Consider the following 22,648-nt stretch of genomic DNA (forward strand, 5'->3'; position numbering starts at 1 on the left):
CAAGTGTGCAGGATAAACTGGCAAATTATTTGCATCACATAGAACTTTCGGATTGAGACATAATTAAAAAAAAAAAACTAATGAACATCATTTTAATATTTTATTTAACAGCATGCAATCAAAGAAAGTACAACCTGATATCACAAGTGTCTACCGGAAGCCTAATAGTAGTGGAGTATTTCATGTTAGAAAACTACAAAGCGGTGTGTTAACGTAACATTATTCAGCAGGTTTTGTTCGATCTTATGAAGCAAAATTGGTTAATTCTATAGGGGGATGCAAAACTTTTGGCCATAGCTGTACAATGCATTAGAGGTTAGTGGGCAAATCAAACACATATTAGAGTGATTTTAAAAGAGTGATCACAATGTTCAATGTTAAGACACCAAGCTAAGAGCAGCAGGAGACAGAAGTTCTGAACCTGACAGTCTGGCAGCAACAACCAGTAAGACCAGTAGATTGACTGGGAATGATTTATTTTCATCGACTAACACTACATAAATGATAATGTTCTACATGCAAATGAACAACAAGCACACTGCATCATTGCTTATCTCTACAACATGGAACCAGCTTCAATAGCTGTCTAGAGTGTAAACAGCCCCATTTTTCTTGCAGGACAGTAAATGTGTATAAAGAATCTGGGGTAGTTTTTCTTGATGGACTCAGTCCGTCATTATTGTGTGGAAATGAGGGGAGAGCTCTCTCAAAACGATCACTATTTCACTTTCTGTTGAAGATCTGTTCTGGTTTGTTTTTATTCTTCTGTAAGGGCAGTACATGATTTATTAATATTTGTGTTTCTTTCTCTGTAATAAGGAGCACGCATAAGGATTTAAGAAAATGTTTTATTTTACTGATTCCAATAATCAAAAGTTACACGCATACTGCTTAAACATTATCATTAGACACAACAATGTAGCACCTGTTCATAAACAGAAATCAAGCAATGATCAATTACCTAACCCTCTAAACCCATTTGCATGCACACTTTAGATGCTGGCTTATCTCTGTGTGTCAACAGCATAAGACATTCTCTCCCTGATAGAAGCACAGACTGTCCACATAACAGCAAACAGCAACACAGCTGCATCTCAATCATAGTTTTGTACTTTTCATTAACTCTTTCTTTAGACTTCAACTTAATATATGCAGATATATCACAGACCGCACTATAAACCTACAAGCTACTGCTTCTTCCGAGTACAACACCAGTATCACCCCAGTGCTCTTGCTTGTCATGTGACCAATCACATAGGAAGTGACCATATATATATATATATATATATATATATATATATATATATATATATATATATATATATATATATATAGTGAGCAGCACAGAAGGGTCCCATTGTGACTGGAATGGAATAAGAACACATATTCAATGCAGTTAATAACCCAACATTGCAGCAACAGAACCCAGAACAATTGGAATGACTGCAAACATCATATATTAAGAGAAATGTAAAAAAAAAACGAAATGGTATTCTTGCAATAAATTATTTAAACAATCATCGGAAAGATTTCTTTATAACAATTCCAGCACACCAATGGCAGAGTTCACACTTCTCTTAATGGAAATTGACACTTTCTTCAAATGCTGTCTTTGAGCCAAGCAGGCAAGCATTGCAGGTCATGTGTTCTGATGAAGGCTAGTGGAACATCTGACATCTGTCTATGAAGCAACACAAGGACACATCTTCAACTGAAGCTTATTCATCAATACTACTTGTAAAGTCATAAGCCCTGAGCTGGGTATTATATGTACAGCTTTGACCAAGTTTTGCATCACCTAGAATTTTAGGATTGAGACATAATTAAAAAAAATAAATAAATTATATATATATGAACATAATTAAGATATTTTATTAACATCATATAATCAAACAAACTACACAATTAATTTGCAAAAGTCTACCGGAAGCCATAATAGTAATACAACAGTTTATTTCATGTGTTAGATTTTGAAATGTCACATTTTCAATTGTTGGCATTTTTTCGTTAAGTATATGGAAAACTACAAAGCGTGTGCAATTCAATATATTAACATAACATTATTCAGCAGGTTTCATTCAACTTTGTGAAGTAAAATTAGTTATATGGGGTAATGCAAAACGTTTGATCATAGCTGTAGAGTCTGGGGGGGTTATAAGATGCTGTGACAGAGATCGAATGATTCTTGGTGTTAGAGCTCCCTCTCGACCTGTGAAGGCACTGTGTAAAAGGAACAGAGTACCCTTAACTAAATGGCATGACAATTTATTCCTTTGGGTAGGTGGAAGTCGTTCATTTAGTAAAGGGGCGAAGCTACAGTACCCAAACTCAATGACCCAGGCGGTAAACGGCGTGGCATCTGAGGATTGGAGGAGCGGATGCGCTCGTTAACCTAGGGGTCATGAGCGAGGGTATAAATAGAGGACATAGTGTAAGTGATCTGTTCCTTTGTAAATGGTTAGATCAAACCTAGAAGGAGAATCCTGTGTTGCCAAAACGGGAGTGTTGTGTTTTAGTTTGTCTAAGTAAAAACTGTTTGTTATTTTAGACTGCTACTAAAGATCCAGAGCTGTCGCTATTCAGCCAGCATCAAACCTGGACACCAACACTTTCCCTTTGTTCAAGGAGAATTGTCTTGCAGAACTGGACTTTTTGGTTACGGGTCAAACCCGGGGATTACAATTACCGAGTGATACACGCCGCTGTATCACTCCATCATTATTATTTACAGGCGTTCGCCATAAGGCTCTGGACCTTGTTAAATAAATCAATAAACCCTTGCACCTGAAAGCCATTTTCTGTTTGTTTTGTATCCACTCTGCACTGCACGCACTTATAATCAATCACCACTTTGCCACAGATGCATTCTCGTCTTCATATATACAGAGACAAGTAACGCTTGCATTCCTGATGCTCTTCCTCATTACTGCTCCTAACTGAAACAACAGGACCATCATCGACTCTGCAAGAGAGAGAGAGAGAGAGAGAATGTGTTACAAACACAAGGTGTTGAGAAAGTCAGAGGTGAGAAAGAGTTGCATTCGACTGTGATCTCAGTTCCTTCAATACTGAAAATTCTTACTTGCCAAATGTAACCTGGTGGAGACTTGGCAAGACCTGGCAACCCCACACAGCTCAAGAGAGTGCCTTAACTGCTATGCAAAAGAGATGGGCTTGTCTATATTCATAGTTCTAAAGGTTTTAACCTCATCATAACAGAAATAATATATGTTTTTGAAAAGCCGTGGTGAATCTACTGATCGTAGATGGATTTGAAAAGAAATGTCACCCTGCCCAGTGCACACATCTTTACCACATAATAATTAACCACAGTAAAACCATTGGGCATACCTGTAGCTGCTCTAGTGCTCACAGTATATCAAAGATCCACATTCCTCTCTGTTAATATTACAGAATTTCTAGATTTCAGTTTTACTTGCTTCCATTTTACTTACAAATCTCTCTTCTTCTCCACCCCCCAAAAACAGTTTAAATTATTACGTTTTCTTTCTTTCTTTTTGAACAACAGAAATCACATTCTGTGTCCACAAAATTATCTTTTTAAACTGCTGCATACTTGCTATAACTTTAGGGCTGGAAAAACATATTTCTGTCTATTACAAAGAGTGCTTGACAAGGTCTCAGGTGTTTATCTGCTTGGTTTATTCCTTCGTACACTTAACCAGCCATAAAGTGATATATTAAAGTTATTATAGGAGAGTGAAACCTTATTGAATTAGGTGCAATGCCATGCTGGTAAACAGGTATTAAAACACAGCCTGCACAAAGAGAACATGCAATATAATATGAAGGGGAGCATTCGTAAAGACTTGGAAGCAAGACTTGCACAGTATTGGGGAGTATGCTGTACAGTGCAAGGCTCACACAGTATTGGGGAGTATGTTGTACAGTGGAAGGCTCTCACAGTATTGGGGAGTATGCTGTACAGTGGAAGGCTCACACAGTATTGGGGAGTATGCTGTACAGTGCAAGGCTCACACAGTATTGGGGAGTATGCTGTACAGTACAAGGCTCACACAGTATTGGGGAGTATGCTGTACAGTGCAAGGCTGGTACAGTATTGGGGAGTATGCTGTACAGTGCAAGGCTCACACAGTATTGGGGGAGTATGCTGTACAGTGCAAGGCTGGTACAGTATTGGGGACTATGTTGTACAGTGCATGGCTTGAACAATATTGGTTAATATGTTATTAACCTTCTTCTATACTGATACCCACACAGACAGACGACAGCCACACCTCTGCATCTCCTCCTTCACATCCAGGTTTCTCTTCCCTTCTAAACTGAACTGATTCCCTTCAAGCCTGAGAGAGAAATACACATAGTTTATTCCAGCAAGTGGTCATATCCAATACCCTGTATTGCATTATATCTAGTTTTATTTTATAAAAGGCAGAAGTGGAGTAGATTACACACAAACATGTTTTAGACCACTGGACCATCATAAGTGTAATTATATACCATCAAAAAGGGCCTTAAATATTAAATACTACTGGGACATCAATTAACTTATTGGGTAGAGTACCCTTCTGTAGTATCTCTAAAAAAACAATATCAATACACAATTCTTTGTATTAAAATATATACAAACCATAAATTGAACTAAATAGGACAGCTCTAAAATGCATAAAGTTCAGATGTTATAACATTATTTCAACAAACTACCATTGCTGGTAAATATCTGTGAATGGGGTGACTTGATATTACCTCCCCCTATAACTTAAAATGTGCTTCTGCTGCGAAACTGTATTTTGGTATCTGCTTTGAATTTAAATAAATATTGTCTACAAGTGCTGAAGCAAATTCTGAACTTAGCATGTTCTATAGGAAGGAAGCATGTCTTAAATATCATACACAGAAAACAATAGGAAATCAATGAATGATTACTGCATGCTGATCAAGTACACCAAGTTGTTTTTTACACAGACTTTAATTTTATACAATCAACTGCAGATTTTCATTTTCCTACCTACCATTATACAAAGTACTCAGAATAAGCTGAAGTTCAACAATAAGAGAAAGAAGCACTGGTGTGTATTTGAATGTTTCAATGTTTGTAATGGATGAATGAATTTAACCGTTTTGATGTGGTGACCTTCGTTTCTGCTGGTATTCACGTGACAACTTCATGGTAAATACTATTTATACAGGAGCACAGGGTAACTACAAACATGTTCTGCTTTAATAAGATAACCAATGGATGGAAACAGTGTATAATTAAAAGTGTTCCATAATAAAAACACAGAAAACTGTAATAAAACATAGGAAAGGATTGTAAAGCCCAGAGAGCTATGGTAAAACATATTGAAAAACATGGAAACCCATAAGAAACTATGAGGAATTGTCACGAAGACGGCCGGAGTGGGTGGCGTCAGACCAGATGCAGGAAATAAACAGACAGAGATTTGGGGTTTGGTGAAGCTGAGTGAATGCTTTCGCTCAGCATTTAATAACAGAACAGAAAATAAAAGGTTTGAACAGACAAAAACACTGGACACGGCACTTGCGCCAAAATAAATAGACAAACAAAACGTACTAAACACTTAACAAACGGTGCACGGAGAGACAAACAAACACGGTGAGTACAAACACTTATAATTATTATTATCACTTATTTTAACTCCTTTCTCTCTCCCGTTCTCCACTCTCGAACACCCAACCCCGACTGCAAGAAATGTGCGTCTATATATACTATTGTGCTGGGATTCAATTACTAATTAATTATTCACTTGAATCCCAGCACGTGAATTAATTCTGTGCAACCCCGTGCTCGCATATTACATTTAACCAGCACGTGAAGTGATTTGTGCCCTCCTCGTGCCTAAATACAAATCTACCTTTTTAAATCACACGTGAAACACAGACCCGTTTATATCCCGTGTACCAATCTATACACCAACATTAACACACGCACGCAACATACAACATATAACACACAAATGCACACAGGGGCGGGGCGCATTGCCACAGGAATGCAGAAATATGGTATGGTAGGGCTGAAGCCCTGCACATGTAAATAATAGGCTTTTGTATTTTTGTTTCTTTTTAATTGTGTATTTAAAGTTTGGATTAAATATGGCAGGGCTGAGGCTAGAATCCCCTCCCTAATAGGATAAGTGTGGAATGTGGCCAGTCCTAACTCGGTTAATTGATTGCCAGTTTGGGGATGCCACCTGTAAAAAAGAGGAGCCAGACCGGGTTGGAGGGCTGGTTAGTTTAGAGAAAGGACTGGGAGCAGCAGGTTTTGATCCCTGTATCTGCACTGTGATAGCTCGGCTTGGGTGTGGTTTATATTTTTGATTTGTTTGTTTCAATCTTTAGTTTTGTTTTAGTTTAATAAAAGTGTGAGTCTTCTGTCTCTGTTATTCGCTATTCATAGGAAAACTGCAACATTACCGTGCTGAACTTTCAGAAGGGATATCACCGGCATTTTATAGTGTGTATGTAACTGGAATACGTTGTTTTACCAGCAGAGCTCTTAGTGATAAACAGTGATACAAATACTCACTTGAAAATCTCCAGGCTGGTATACTTTAGCATGATCTGGATGAAGCTGGCAACAGAGCTGTCTGTGAAAAAGTTATTGCTCAGGTCCAGACGCACCAATGAGCTGCTGAACACATCAAGGCCAGAGGAGAGGGAGTCAACACAGCTGTCTGTGAGGTGTGAGTCATTCAACCTAGGAAGTTGGAGAGAATCGCTTGGTTCAAACATTTCCTTTGATATTACTTAAAAATCAAAACATGCAAATATATCCGGCTGTGTGAAGTGGACAATCCGGCTATATAAGAAGCTGTTCTTCTGACTGGACGTATGAACACAGACCCACTGCTTTTTATTCCAATTGTTATCCCTAAAGCATTCCAAATGCTTCACTATTGATGTCTATTGATTTGTCATTTATAACACAATTAACACATTTCTTAACACGCCATTTGTCATAGAAATGGTCTGATTTCTTAGGCATAAATACTGGGATGCTTCCAGTAATATAAAATTATGCTTAGCTGTGCCACTGTCTAAAACCTAAAATGAATTATCATCATGACAGACATACAGTGGGTCCCATAAATCTGGTATGAAAGGCATGATATTGCCTTGGATAAAGGTACCTGCTAAATAAACTAATAATAATAATAATAATAATAATAATAATAATAATAATAATAATAATAATAATAGAATTCAGATTGCTGTGTATCCACCGGATTTAACAGGAAATAGCCTGTGATACCTGACCTGTAGGACACCCTGCATATTGACTATCACTATATAGTGTTATTATTTAAATGATCTTTAATACGAATTTGTTTGTAAATTCATGACACATATTGCATATATATATATATATATATATATATATATATATATATATATATATATATATATATATATATATATATATATATTCAAAAACATTAAGTAAAATCAATTTACTCAAGAGACTGGAGATCAATGGTTGATGTTTCCAAAACTCCACACAGTCCTTTTAGGAAATTGTTGCTAAGTTGAGAGTTCTGGAGTGATATTTTTTCAAAGTTATACTTTGGAATAATCAAAGCGCAGATGTTCAAAACGAAATCTTCGGGGAGATCGCCGTTGATTGAAAAGCTAAAAGAAAAAGACAGTTGCCCAAGTTTATAAAATCATTCTGTTCAGTGCCCATGGTTTATTGAAATACTGTCTGGATTACTGGCCCAACAGAACTACGACCCTTTCTGTAGGAAGGGTTACCTCTCCAATGAGCTGTGCTGTCAATGCCAGTTCACACCATTAATATGCATAATCCCACAATCTCCCCATACATCTGTTTGTGATCTAACCATGTTGGATAAACAGATACATTGTTACTGTGTTTGAAGTCTGATACAGCCGCCAAAATGTATAGTAAGGGACTTTAATAACATTCAAATTAATGTTTCATGACTCTCTTTACCCCAAACCACCGCTGGAAATCATTATTAAACTTGTGTCATTTTGTATTTATTTAAATGAACTGCGCAAGACTGCCTTCTTCAAGCTGATTCTACAATATAACTTGGGACGGTAATATGTTACAATTTCTACACCTTTCATCACTGTTAAAAAAAAACCCAATACAATGACTAAATCTACATAAAACCCTGTTTAATATACATACATAAACTGTGTTTTAATAAAACAACGACTTTTACACTCAGGCTGGGGCTCACTGCAGTGCACATCTTTGATCTGTGCATGTGTAAGCACATTCTTTTTATGTGTAAACAAACTAAGACACATTCTACTGCATGTAAGCAGGTTGATTAGGTAGTCCAATAGTTAGTCATACTCAAAGTCCCATTATTATTATTTATTTATTAGCCGACACCCTTATCCAGGGCGACTTACAATTGTTACAAGATATCACATTATTTTTACATACAATTACCCATTTATACAGTTGGGTTTTCACTGGAGCAATCTAGGTAAAGTACCTTGCTCAAGGGTACAGTAGCAGTGTCCCACACCTGGGATTGAACCAACAACCCTCCAGTTAAGAGTCCTGAGCCCTAACCACTACTCCACACTGCTGCCCTGCTATTTAGAATGACATAAATATGTTTTGGACTCCTGTAAGTCGATCGTTCATGCACTGGGCTTGCAATGTATCCAGATTACTTTTAATATAACCTTCTTAAAAACAATAGGGATATTTTACACACAACTTTACATGAACATTCTTACCTCTCAGTGACATTGACATCAGCTATAAGATCACGATGCCAGTATGTCTGACAGAACAAGTTCAGTTGGTTTTTTTTCAGGGCTATATCCAGATACAAGCAATTCTTGTCGGGGTGTTTAGAGAGCATCTGACAGAAGTTCTGTACTGTGGTATTGGTGAGGTTACTGGCTTCCATGCTGTAGAGAATGACTGTGGTTAACAACGGCTATATTTACAATGAAAATAGAGGCAGCACACTATGACTGTAAAGCTGTTATTCCTGAAAAATCTTTGACTCCTTTTTCATTTTGAGACGGGTTTACAACAAACTGCTAAGTGTTGTGCCAGTGGGTGTCATTGTATGGTAATTAAGGAGGGCAGATGCTAATATTTTGAATATCACACATCATAAGAACATACCAACAATTAAACACACATTGCTTTAAAGGGTACATAAGGGCCTTTTTATTTTATTGTGTTACATGTTCCCATGTGTTGCTAAAACTGTTTGCGTAAGATGTATGTATTTATTTATTTATTTATTTTTTATTTTTTTACATTTTGACCACTTTTTTAAACTTTTAAATTGCATTCCCTGCTTCAAGATAGCTTCACATGTACCTGCATGGACCTCTCAAAACTACATTTCCCACCATCCTCTTGCTCACTGGTAAATCCATCTCAGTTACATATGTGAGCAGGAGGATGATGGGAAATGTAGTTCTGAGAGGTCCATGCGGGTACACACCTTATGTAAACAGTTGTAGCAACACATGGTAACATGTAACACAATCAAATAAAAAGGTCCGTATGTACACTTTAAAAATGGTGTTTACAATGTAAAGATTTTAAAATATTACAGAAACGTTCCAATATTTACTACCAAGTCGTGGCCATCTGGGTAGATGTAACTGGAGCGTTCTACTGGTCATCTTTGTTTTCTTTATATCTTCAAGTATGGTTAAATGTAATCATTTGTTAACAGTTTGTATTATGATTCCTTCACAATTCAAAATAGATTATGTAATGTGTTGTGCTAAAGTTGTGCCACCATGCTACCGCTACTACTAATTCAACTGAAGTGTATTTATTTTTAACCTCGTAAGTTAATTTCGAGGGCTCAGAACCAGAGGGGAGTGAGTGACATTTTCATAATTTTACAGGAGAAAAATAAGATTGATTGTTTGTGTTCAATTGCTATTTATCAGTACATTACCCTGAACAAAATTAAAGGGTTTAAAACATTTTTCAATTTTAAACTTTACAAAGTAAGAATAGCACCAGAATGTTTGCTTAAAAGTTAGATATGCCACAATAACACATTGAAATTAATACCCATTATAGATAAAAGTGTGGTTTTCTTCACAAGTTCTATCCCAGACTTGTTTTTCTTCAATTTAAAATAGAAATGTTCACAAGTTGTTGTTTTTTTACAGTTTACATGGTCTGGTTATTATTCTGTAGTGAATTAATTGCTTAAATCCTTAATTTAACTGAGTCAAATATCCACAGAAGTTAGACATTGTTTTACACAAAAGCTTTATTTTACTGCTTTTTTCATCCATTTTGACCTATCTGTTGTCACATGGCCATCCCACAATGCAACACAGTGCCAGGAGGTCGTAAGTGTGCTACTTACACCCTCCTGGCACTAAGTTAAACTAGATTTTGCAGTTGTGTCTGTATTACTTTCTTACTTTATTCACTGCAGTTTGAGATTTCAGTTAGGTCCTTTTGGCACTAGACAGAGCCCACCAAGAGCTTTCATTTGATATATAATATGCCATTTTGACAAAAATGTCACTTATGCCCCTCTGGTTCTGAGCCCTCGATATGTGCATCGTTTTTATTTATTTGTTGGTTACTCAGCATTGCGACCATCACTACAGTGTTACATGAACTTCATAAACATGTGTCTGGTAAAAGATGTACAATTCTTAACTTTGAATCAATTAATTTTTAAAGAAAGGATATAAATTTTAATTATTATAAGATAAGTATTTATATGAAAGTGTTTTTCATTCAATGTTATGATCTTAAGGACCGTAAGCTAAGGGTTTATTGATTGATCATTTATATTTTATATGTATAAAAATCTACAGTATATACAGATTAACTTGCAAAGGGATTACAGGAGATAAGGAAGTGTATTTCTGTTTCTTGAATTTGATGCATTTTGACCCAGGACACAATGTTAATCATACTGAATTGGCCTACCCCGTCCACAGTTTCACTCACATTTCCAAAACCTAGAAAAGTATAGTACAATGACAAGACAAATAAATCATAATTCTAGAAAAAGAACGTTCTTGTTCTGTGTGTCAACAGTCGTGGTAAATGTAGCCAATGTGTATGATTGGTAAGCCCAGGATGTCTGCTGCCTGTGCCAGTGCTCAGAATCTTAAAATATTAAAATCTGTCTGTGAACTTCAATGCATTTTCAAGAACGTTTGTGTAAATGTGTTTATTGATGTTTTAATGTGTGTATGTGCAGTTATTTTCTTAAATGCAACTGAAAAAATACAACCTTTAAAAACACTTACGAAAAACATCTGCATTTCTGAAGAACCTCCACAAGGACTTTGACTTCCTCTTCCCCCAAGATGCACAACAGAAGATCAAGACTTCTCACTTCGCCACATTGCTCGATGCAATATTTTATTACAGTGCAGTCATGTTTATTTAAATAGCCTGCAATGAGTGCCAAATGATCTGTGTACTGGTATTCCATTACCTTCCTAACAAACTCCTCATCCTGAATCTCAAACAAGCAATGCAGCAATTCAAGAACATAGGAATCATAAGACGATGATGTCATGGCTTTGTTCATCCAATTTTCCAACTGTGTTCTTAATACAGAAATAGGTAGTACTATACTGTCTGGAATCAAGGCCTGTGTGTTCTTATTTGCAAGTCCGAACATGAAACAAACTACATTAAAAAAACAACTATTATCCAGTGCCTCACAGAGCAAGTTATTCCTTTCTTCATCAGACATGCCTGAAACACAAAACATGGCAGCCAATAGCTCTTGGATACTCAAATGCAGAAAATGGTAAGCAGACCTACAGCTGAGGTTCTGCTTAAATAGTATTTTATCGAGAAATGCAGAGGCATCTTGAATATGATTGGAAAAAAGCTTTTCCAGTTCTTCTTCCTGAAATAAAAATTGATGTTTCCTGACTCCTGCCAAAGCCAGCGAGCCAAGCTTGTGAATGGTATCTGACGGACATTTGTTGCCATGGTATTTTAGTAGGATTCTTACAAATTGAACAAACACCTGGGTTATTGTTTTCAAGTTCCTTGTAATTTCTTCTCCACGTTCAATGCTGTCTTTTATTACTTCACAAACAATCCAACAGACAACTGGAACAAAACACAGGGTCAACACAGACTCATTTTCTTTGATGTAGTTCAGGGCTTGTGCAGCTTGCTCCTTGTCTGGAAAATAATTAAACACATATTCCTGTATTTCATCTGCTGAAAACCCCAGTATTTCTGCACAGCGTTGCAGCGTCACACTTTCTTCAAGGGTTCCTAAAGATGCTGGCCTTGTTGTGATTAACAGGGTCGATTCTGAGAAAATTTTCCTTTTAAGTAGCCGGCTTACTGTGATTGCAACTGGCTGCTTTGAACATTCACCTTTACCCAGGCCAGAGTCATCTTGATCTAAAGGAAACTTCCACTCATCAAAACCATCCATCAAGAAAAGGATTTTTTCTGGGCGAGCTAGTATCTCATCAAGATTTAAATTGCTGTGGCGGTCGGAGATCAATTCGATCAAGCTAACTTTATAACTGATTGTATTGAGCTCTCTAAAGTTAAAATGAAAAACATAATCAAACTTGCCCTGGAAGATGTTGTTTGATGCCCAGTCAAACATAATTTTGTTAACTGTGAATGTTTTTCCAATTCCTGCAGGTCCTTGGAGTGCAATAGTTGATGGTATTTCTCCGTTTTCATCTGAAGCAAATACATCTTCTACCTGAAGGCATATGTCTTCATCGTTTTTATATGTCTCTCTTAACTTCAGATGCCCCATTGATTGCAGCTCGTATTCTCTTTCCTGTAAATTGGGATGTCTTTTGAGAATGAGCAGCTTTGTGAATCTCTTATCGAAATCCACCCATTCCCCGGGCAAGGAATTGTAGTCTTTTGTTTTTCCATATTTTTTCTTGACTTCTTTTTTGTAACTTTCTTGACAAACTGCAAAATTGCAAAAGTGTTACTAAATATTCCATATTGTTACAAAAAAAAAAAACAACAACATCAATAGCACTCACTGATGGGTATCCCCACCCCAAAATATACCTGCATCTAACATGAAGTATCCCATTTTTACCAGAGAGGTAATGATAAGGCATGTTTGTTTAATATGGCAAACCGTGGTAAATGTAATGTTTAATGCAATTAATTGGAATCTCAGCTCATTGAATTGAATGGAAATGCAAGGGCTGGACACAGATTGAGGAAGAATGTCTGATCATTCAACTGAAGAGCCAGCTCTATAGTGGAGATAAGTATGAGTCTTGTCCTGATGTCTGAATTATTAACTCATCAGCCACTAGGAGGAGATCCATTTCAATTACCATGAGAAAAGCCTGTGAAAACTACCATTTGCTATAAGAATTTACAATATAAAGGACTGTCTAATTTAAAGGCATACCTGCTCAATTTTCTAATGTTCTACATTAAGAACATGAAGGCAGTATAACCAGCTGAAGATATGTGGTGGATACCTCTCTATGGTTTCAATGTGAAACATTTTTAAACCCGATACAGTTTGCTGACTGTCAGCATGACAAACTGCAACTCTAACTGGAACACTAATACTATCACTATTTACCTCCAGGCTTTTAATCTGCAAGTTGCTGTGAAAAACATTTCAATATCTTTCTCTTGACTTTGGCACTGCTTTATCTGGGCCTTGTGAAACATGTTACTATAGCAACCACTAATCACAAACAAACAAGGGAAACCGCACTTCTGTGCTCGTTTGTAATCACTACAAAGTCCACTTGCACTGTTATAATGTTAATTATGTTTTGAATTGTTGTTACATTTTGTTTTCACAGTATGAATAGGGTATCGTTGTATTAGTCGGAACAGCATTCAAACACTTTACATGCACAAGGTTTTTCAATACTTTTTCAAATACTGTATTCTGGATACCACCAAGTACACTTAATATGGGGAAGTAATGGATTTCTAGGATGTTATAATACAAGTTTTTGACATTTTTACTGATTTAGGGGAGTTTATTTTGTAGCAGTTTCTTTCTAGTGTAATTGATAGTCTTCTATATAAATTTATTGTTAGCATCAAAGTGTAAACTTTTCATTATATTTATCAAAATACATCCATTCCACTTATATGAATGCAAGCCTAATGATTTTACAAAAATACAGTGGTTTTAAATATATGTAACGTAACAATAACATGGTAGAATACTTACCTGTTGTTCTGTTCTTTGGGTGGAGCTCTTCCAGTACTAAAAGATAACACACAAAAAAATCTGATTCAGAATGAAGAATTATAACTTCACATTCTCTGTGGTGTTGACCACTCCAGGTTCGCACAGGTTCGTTTGCCCTTTAAAAACGTTGACCCAACACAAATAGGTGGATAAGCGCATTTACGCGCACTTTTATTCAGTTTACCAGTGCAAAACACACAATATACAAATACACAATAGTACACACAGTACCTTTCTTTTGACTGCTTGGTAGCAGGGTATACTGCTTCCTGCAATTCAGCAGCCCTGATTGAATTAGCTGTGGGGTTTATATTCCCCACAGAAACAGGTATAGGCAGCTATAATCACCAACTGCCAAAACAATTAATAATTAAGCAATACAATTAACACATATTTGCACGTATATGGAGAATAATAGATGGGCTTCAGAAATGCATTCTGAATGGCAACATCAGGCATGAACATAAAGAAGGGCACCCACCACTTCTTTGAGCGGATGGAAATTCTATAGTAGCTAATGTTTTGGTCCATTCTATCAACTCCACCCATGTACTTGTTGTAGTATCGAATTACCTGTGGCTCATCAACTTCAATCACCTTCTCAGCCCGAGAGTAGCGCTTTGCCTTTCCAATAGGCATTACTGGCTGACAATTAGATGCCATCGTGACCACGCTGTTATCATTCCATCGTGTTACTATCACAGGATTGGTAGAATTGGTGAGTATTCAGACACCACAGCTTATAACCAAACTTGATTGGTTTGCTCTTCATGAACAGTTTAGCTGAGTGCTTCCCATAATAGGGAATCATGGCTTCATCTATACACAGATTTTGTTCAATCTGGAAGGCCTTGAGGAATCTCTCATTCATCATTTCATAGAATGGCCTTATCTTGCCAAGCTTGTCTTCAACAGGTAGTCTGCTGTTATCAGCAAGGTGCAAATATCTGAGGATCTCTTCGAATCTATCACGTTTCATCAACTGTGAGACTGCAACATATTACATACATCTTCACTCTGTTATATTACCACAGAAAAAAACTTGTATGCATCTGTGCCTGGCGTTCCAGTATATGGGACACTAAAAAAACAATGTTCAGTTTAGATAATATGCAAAAAAAATATATAAAATGATTATGTACAGCTACGGCACACCATAACCAACATAAATTCATGAAAAAAATAAGAATGAAAGATAATGGCTAAATAGGTTTGCATCAATATCTCTAAGCTATCGCTTCTTTGTGTTTTTTGCTCAATTTGAAAGATTGCATTTGGTGCCGAGGGAAGAAAAAACCTGGCAGCCAAATAATAAAAGCAGGACTAATAGAGCTATAAGAGGGGAATATTTTACAGGTTTCATTATTTCATTTCAGTGAACACACACCCAAGGAGATGCACATTTTCACCCCGTCCCATATATGGGATGCTAGGCATTAATGGGTTAAGATAAATCAATAAGGTTTGCCATGATGTATTCTGGGAACAGAAAACCAGCTTGCAGGAGAGAGTGTGGGTACACAGCAAACCTTTTAAAAAAATCACTAACAACCGTATTCACTTACAAAAGTACTTTTATATAAATTGTACTGTCATTTAAATTTAATTTCAGCGTTACTGTAATTTCAATACAAACTTTTTTTTTTTTTGCTGGTCCCGAGAAATTCATATTAATGAGAGTTGAATGTGTATATATAAATCAATGCCATATAAAGTATACGACACTATAACTATATAACTCTGCACATTTGGATTAACAGATACAATCTGTGTAGCCTTTTGCGTGTTTCCACCTTAAATACTGTACATACCTGTCTCAGCTTTCTCCTGAAGCTGGTCAGCGAGATCTCTCTTCTTGATATGAATAAGGGCATCTTTTACCACATTTATGGTGTGGTCACTATAGTGGTCAATCAGAAGACTGACAATATCAGTGACTTGTGCATGTTCCAACTTGCCTCTGGGGATGTGTTGACATGAATACTTCTTTTCAATGCTTTCAAGAGAAAATTTAAATCTTTTCAATTCTTCACCAATCAGCTCGTCTAATATACTGATCAGAACCTCTCCTTTGTCTCCCATTGCCACAGACCATTGGAGGCATCAAACCCCTGGAAGCAAGAACAATAGCCAAGTTAAGAAGCAACAATAATAGATTCTGATTTTAGCATAGAAAACGTATGGTTATTGTTTACCTGGCACATCATGTGGCAAAGTCTTAATTTAAATGCAGCTAGCTGAGAACAAATTAAAAGTACCAATTCCACTACAAACACTATTACCAGGTATCTGATGTTTCAATGAAATACCTGAGACGACTCAAAACAAATAAATCACTGTTAAAAAAAATGCTGGTGTAGTGTAGACACCTATTACAGAAGACACTGTGATACACATGCGGAATGCAGAGTAAAAGGGTGTGTGGGCTAATTACCTGAGAATGGAGACAAGAGCTGGAGGAGGAATGGACTATGAGGCAATTGAGGAGGACAAGAAACAGTGGAGCATATATTTAGGAAATGCAATACATATACCCAGGAAAGAAACATATTAAACAGAACAGTAAGGGAAATAGAATTTGACGTAACAACAGCAAATGATATTTTGAAGATGGAAGGGAGAGATAAACAAATAGAGAAAGAAAAAGGTATAGTCACATTTATAGAAAGGAAATGGGAGATTAATATAAGAGAACTACAATAGATACATACATATAAAGGTAGAGGGCGCTCATCATCTCTATTAAAATGCGCCAACAAACCCTATAAAGAAGATGAGCTGGAGGAGTAGAGCAGACAGACAGATAGATAATCGAGGCTACGGTAGTCCGCTTGTGATGCCCCGTTGATGGAGGTAGTGTAATTGTTTTCCGCTTTTGTTTCGGCCCGAACTATTTTGAGTAGTTAGCTTAAAGCATGGTATACGCTGTTAAGCAGTCTGGGGTTGTAACCAACCCGTACATGCTATGTGAAGAGCTTCAGATAACGTGGTATCTAACACGACTTACGGGCATTTGTAAATAAATTGCACTTTATTTGGGAGACCGTGGGTGGAGTTGAGCTTATAAACTTGTTGTCTCGAGTCGGTTGTGTGTGTGTCTGGATTCCCGAATCATTGCGCGCCTGTTCTTACGGAGAAAACGTGCACGTTTACATTACTAGAAGGGGATTGATGATGATTACATTGTTTTGTTACATGAACCTGAGTAACGCGGTGCTTACCATAATACTGTATTAGGTTCAAATAGAAAAACACACTGTCACTGAATGATAATACTGGTGACAAGTTTATTGAAGAGTAGTTTGCTTTGCTGTGTTTTTTTTTTTTTGTGAAACAATTTGTACTTGGTTTGAATTTACGTTTTTATTATTGACATGTATTTGAAGTGTGACACTGGTTTAGTGAGAGTTTATTTATATGTATTTATTTAATATGTAATGGTTTTGTAGTGTAATAATTGTTTCACTACTATTCTGACCCCATGCGTTGTGGCCAATTAGAACTTATCAGTGCTAAACTCTATATTTAACTATCTTGTTTCTGCTAATTGTTACTCCTTTGTGCTAAACTCTAATATTTAACTATCTTGTTGCAGCTAATGTAGGACTCTGTATTATATCCTATATGTAACTATTCCATTGCTGTCATTGTTACTTCCTTATACTAAACTCTATTTTAACTGTCACTACTGTTAATTTTTACACCATTGTCACTAATTGTGACTCCCCCTCCTGAATTATATTTAATTACACCATTGCTGCTAATAGAATATTTGATTAATTGCACTTTATATAAGAATTCTAGTTTGTTGGCCGAGTCATTTGTTTGGTTGTTAATGGTCGCTGTTCTGAATAACTTGCCATTATTTAACTGAACATGGCTGTAAAAGTTTCCTTCTGATCTGTTTCTTTGTACTGTGTTAGCATCTACCTTTCTTGTTTATGGAATAGACTTGCCTGCTGTTTACAAGTTTTGTACATTTGATGCATAGACTATAACCATTAACTGATTGGTGAAGGGATTTAATTATAAATAAATTGTTACAGTTTTACCTCTTGGTGGTCTCTCGTTCTTGCCCAGTATAGTATTTTGCCCGATATAACGACCCTGTGTACATTTTAGGTGATTTAGTAAAAAATAAATTGTGAAGGCGCAGTACCTTCAGTGGTGTAGTCAGGGCTACAGGAATATCGAATCCTGATCCCCATACATTCATTCATTGTGCGCATGTGCAGAGCTATCTTTTCCAGTGGCTTTTCTGCTGACTTTGTAAAAAAGGGTTCATGGCGATTCAGCAGATCCTGTGGTAACGCGCAGCGGCTGCCATCGATCAGCAGGTCCTGAGAAACAGGCAGCGAACTACATGCATATATTTTTAATAATGCATCAAAAATACATATAGCACTAAATCGACAAGGCAGCAATACACATTATTAGTATTTTAATTGTAATATCTGTGCTTTCTAAAACGTCTAGAGCTGGCAAGCCAAACACATGCTAGGTCTTTAATGATGAGTGCACATATCTTTGTGATTCTGTAATTGATTGATATTTAAGGTATTTTTTCTTCAGTTGCTTGTACTCTGTGATGGCAAAGCTGGCCTAAACGTCAGAGTGCTCCTTTTATTTAGTTATTATTATTTTTTTATGTAACAATTAATAAAATAGTGCCCTTTACATTGTGCGTTATGATTTTCTTCTGTTTTATATGCATTTACAGCAGGCATTTATAAACTTTTATTGTTATTTAATGTAATATCTGCAATTTCTAAATAAATGCCCAGGTCTGGCAAGCCTATAAAACACATGCTTATATAAATACATGCTCTTCATGATGAGTACACACATCTCTGTAAATGTGCCATAACACTGCTTACAATGTTTGGAATCCCTTATATTCGTATGCCATGGTAAAACATTTTGTCAAAGAGAAACATGGTTGTGTGTGTATTTCCAGCAAGCATTTCTAACCACTGAATAGCCCATAATGTGACTTGTGTATTAAGAAAGGGAAAACCATTTCTCACGGCTGGATATGCTGTATTGGGCATCATCATGATTGTAATCCGTCTGTTAATATATACTGTGACAGAGTACGAGGAGGAGAAAGGGAAAATGTAGTCCCAAAGTTTAAATGGGGAAGACAGGACTATGTTTCCCAGAAGTCTTTACAGGCCTAATGAGATGTACCTGCCTGTGACTAAGCAGGTTGGTATTTAAACAGGCCTGAATGAGGTAAGAAGGTTTGCCTTCCTCTGTGTGAGAGGCCCATGTAAAGAAACCCGGAAAAGGTATTTAATACTTGTATTGTCCGATTAGTAGTTAGAGCTGTTCAAAGCTGAGCTAGCGTTCCTTGCTGGAGTTAGGCTTTTGTTTTGTTTATGTTTTGTGTTGAACACGGTGGTCCTTTGTAAAAGGTGTCACAAAGACGGCCAGAGTGGGTGGCGTCAGACCAGACAGGAATTCAAACACAGACAGTGGTTGTGATGAGCTGAGTGCAATGGCTGCACTCAGCGTTTATTAACAAATAAAAGGTTTTAAACGGTACACAAAACACAGGACACGACACTTGTAGCCAAAATAAAAAGACAGACAAAACGGACTAAACACTTAACAAACGGTGCACGGAGACAAACAAACACGGTGAGTACAAACAACTATTATATTTACTATCTTTTTGCTTTTTAACTCTCCTTCTCCACACCCGTTCTCCACTCCCGAACACCTAACCCCGACTGAATGGAAATGTGCATCTATATATACTGTTGTGCTGGGATTCAATTACTAATTAATTATTCACTTGAATCCCAGCACATGAATTAATTCTGTGCAACCCCGTGCTCGCATATTATATTTTAAATGCACGTGCGTGATGTGCAATCCCGTGCCTAAATACAAATATACAATTTAAACACACGTGAAACACAGACCTGTTTATATCCCGTGTACCAATCTATACACCAACATTTAACATACGCACGCATACATACAACACAACACACAAATGCACACAGGGGCGGGGCGCATTGCCACAAAGGACACTGCTGAAAATAAATGTACAGGCACCTCCCTGTTTTAAATTGTTCATTTTTACACCAGAAGACAGTGAAAAGATCTGAAATAGTAACAAAGTCATCAACACAGTGGGCGGGCTGTCACTGTTTACTATAGCAATCAAATATAATTAGGTCTGGGTTCTGAATTTACATAATAATGTATACGTCTGTTCAGAGAAAATTCTGCAGAGTTTTACTCCTATTAATCAATTTAAGACAACAGAAACCCAAGCTTCACTCTAGGAAGCCCTTATTTAATAATTACTTTATTAACAACCCAGTTTTCTACAAAATGTATAATTTAGCTGAATGATTCCAGTAACTAACCCCATTGAAAAGTACTGTATTTACTTCTGTTGTCAGAAATAAACAGGGTTTCACAGAAATGCAGCTAATTTCACATTTCAATGCATACATATTCAAGACATGAATATAACCTTTATGGCAACTTAAAAGGAAGCTACACAAATGAAAATGTAGAAATAAACTATTTAGTACATTTTAATAAGGTCATTTTTTAATACTGGTGGCTGTCATTTACAATTATAGCAATATAGAATTTACAAACTCTGCAGCAAGTAACAGGTTTCATAGTCTGACATTTATTTTTCATTGAGGCAGCACAAGTTACTAGTCTAGTGAATTCACAACATTACAAAGCTACCCTTCATTTAAGTATGTTGTAAGTTCTGAATGTACTTTTGGGAGTCAAAGTCTAGTTACAATAAAAGGTGTGCATTCTCACACAGCCACTGCTGTCTTTAAGCCTGGCAGCTTTTCCCATGTAAACACTGATGATAAAATCTAAAGAGCTCCCAGCCAATACCTTCATCTATGGAATGATTTACAGAAAATAGAAGGAATCTGGATTATAACTCATATGTGTGACTAGTTGTGTCTTGAACTGTAAGCAAGTCTCTGAAATTCGCATACAGACACAGTACTAGCACAAAAACACGAGCATAGAAAGACATTGAGATCTGTTTGAAGATATGTTTAAAACTATTGATTCCTACCTGGAGAATGCTAAATCCAGAAGAGTGGTCCAGTTATATTCACAAAATATAAATAACAAAGCGTTCAGTGGAGCTCCTAGCAGGGCCTTCCTGTGGGTAATATCTCTACATCTCTGCAAAAACAGGAAACATCTTCAGAACTTCCTGTTTTAACTCGTCTTTACACAGAACTCTTCAGACAGAAGGATTTTCTAGTTTGTCTTTTGCAAGCTATCATTGTGATGGGTCAGGTTTGTTAAATAGTGTATGTATCGTGAAATGAACACAACAATAAATCTGCTGTATGTTATGGAATAATGTGTTAACAGGAAGAGCTTGTGGAATCATATACAGGAGCTGATATGCTGCATACACTTTGGTATAAAGGTCTCTCCCATCACGTGACTTCATTGGTTATGCAATCTCTGAAACGGAAATCAAAGCTGCAGTTTTAAAAAAAACATATTTTACAGACTGCAGAAGCTTCCTGTAATATCAACCCACTGGTGGTAAGCCTTTTGTTGAGGGCAATAAGAGGTGCCGTCAAGGATAAAGAATTGGGGAGGACACAATGTTGGATCAATATATCTGTGCATAACGACCCTTAAAATTGTATTTACTTTTTCAGTAGTCTGGGCCAAAAGGCAACTGTACAATGTATTCCTACATTTGTTACTGTATGGACAGCTTTCACTGAAATTATACATGCATATTGCATGTAAAACACATAGAAATGAACAATGGACTGGCATTTGCTGCATAAAACAACGTGGGTTCTATCACACATCATCTAATAGTCTTTATTTTTAAATAAGTAGCGCAATTAATTGAAAAAAGTTACATTTTCAAAAAACATTGCTAAGCCAAAAAAAGATGAAATAGAGAAATGTAACTTTTTATAAATACATTGCCAATAGTAATGTGAGATTTATTTTTCATTATTTAGTTTGGTTAGTGGACAGTTTATTTGATGTGAATAGAAAGTGCCACTGAAACTAATTTACGTGGTTAGTCTAAATTTACATTGTTAGTGTTATTTGCTTGAGTGTGGGGAATCTGCGGTGCAGAATGATAAGTGAACTTTGACCGGTGACGTCAGAGTGAATGAGGGGAGGAACGCAGTTTGTGGGGAGACAGGTTCAGTCTTGTTACAACTTAGCTGCGCATTGATCCTTCCATTTGTTTTGTTTAAATAAACTTGCCATGTTCTTGTAAGGTGGCTTGCTTGCCTTTCACCCCCGCCTGGTCTGTATTTCTTTCGAACCCTCTTACAGTAAGTATTTACCCCCCTTGGACGTTTTCACAGTTTGTTATGTTACAACCTGAAATCTTGATGCATTTAAATGGGATTTTTTAGGTAAGTTTCTTTTTGCTTTAATGAAGTAAATGTGAAGCACACTACAAACTCATTGTT

General features: G+C 36.6%; 1 protein-coding gene across 1 annotated transcript; it reads right to left on the minus strand.

Moving 5' to 3' along the window:
- Window positions 1–834: 834 nt before the first annotated feature.
- LOC117432922 (NACHT, LRR and PYD domains-containing protein 3-like) lies at window positions 835–21,617 on the minus strand. The gene is made up of 9 exons (XM_059016133.1): window positions 21,256–21,617; window positions 15,995–16,294; window positions 14,163–14,198; window positions 11,251–12,913; window positions 8,728–8,904; window positions 7,459–7,632; window positions 6,530–6,700; window positions 4,239–4,325; window positions 835–2,962 (listed from the first exon to the last, which is right to left on the minus strand). Exons 2-9 carry the CDS (start codon window positions 16,263–16,265, stop codon window positions 2,875–2,877), a joined length of 2,667 nt encoding a protein of 888 aa, XP_058872116.1. The 5' UTR covers window positions 16,266–16,294; window positions 21,256–21,617; the 3' UTR covers window positions 835–2,874.
- Between the last annotated feature and the right edge of the window lie 1,031 nt (window positions 21,618–22,648).

The sequence above is a fragment of the Acipenser ruthenus genome, chromosome 52 (genome assembly GCF_902713425.1).
Source record: "Acipenser ruthenus chromosome 52, fAciRut3.2 maternal haplotype, whole genome shotgun sequence".
NCBI lineage: Eukaryota > Metazoa > Chordata > Actinopteri > Acipenseriformes > Acipenseridae > Acipenser > Acipenser ruthenus.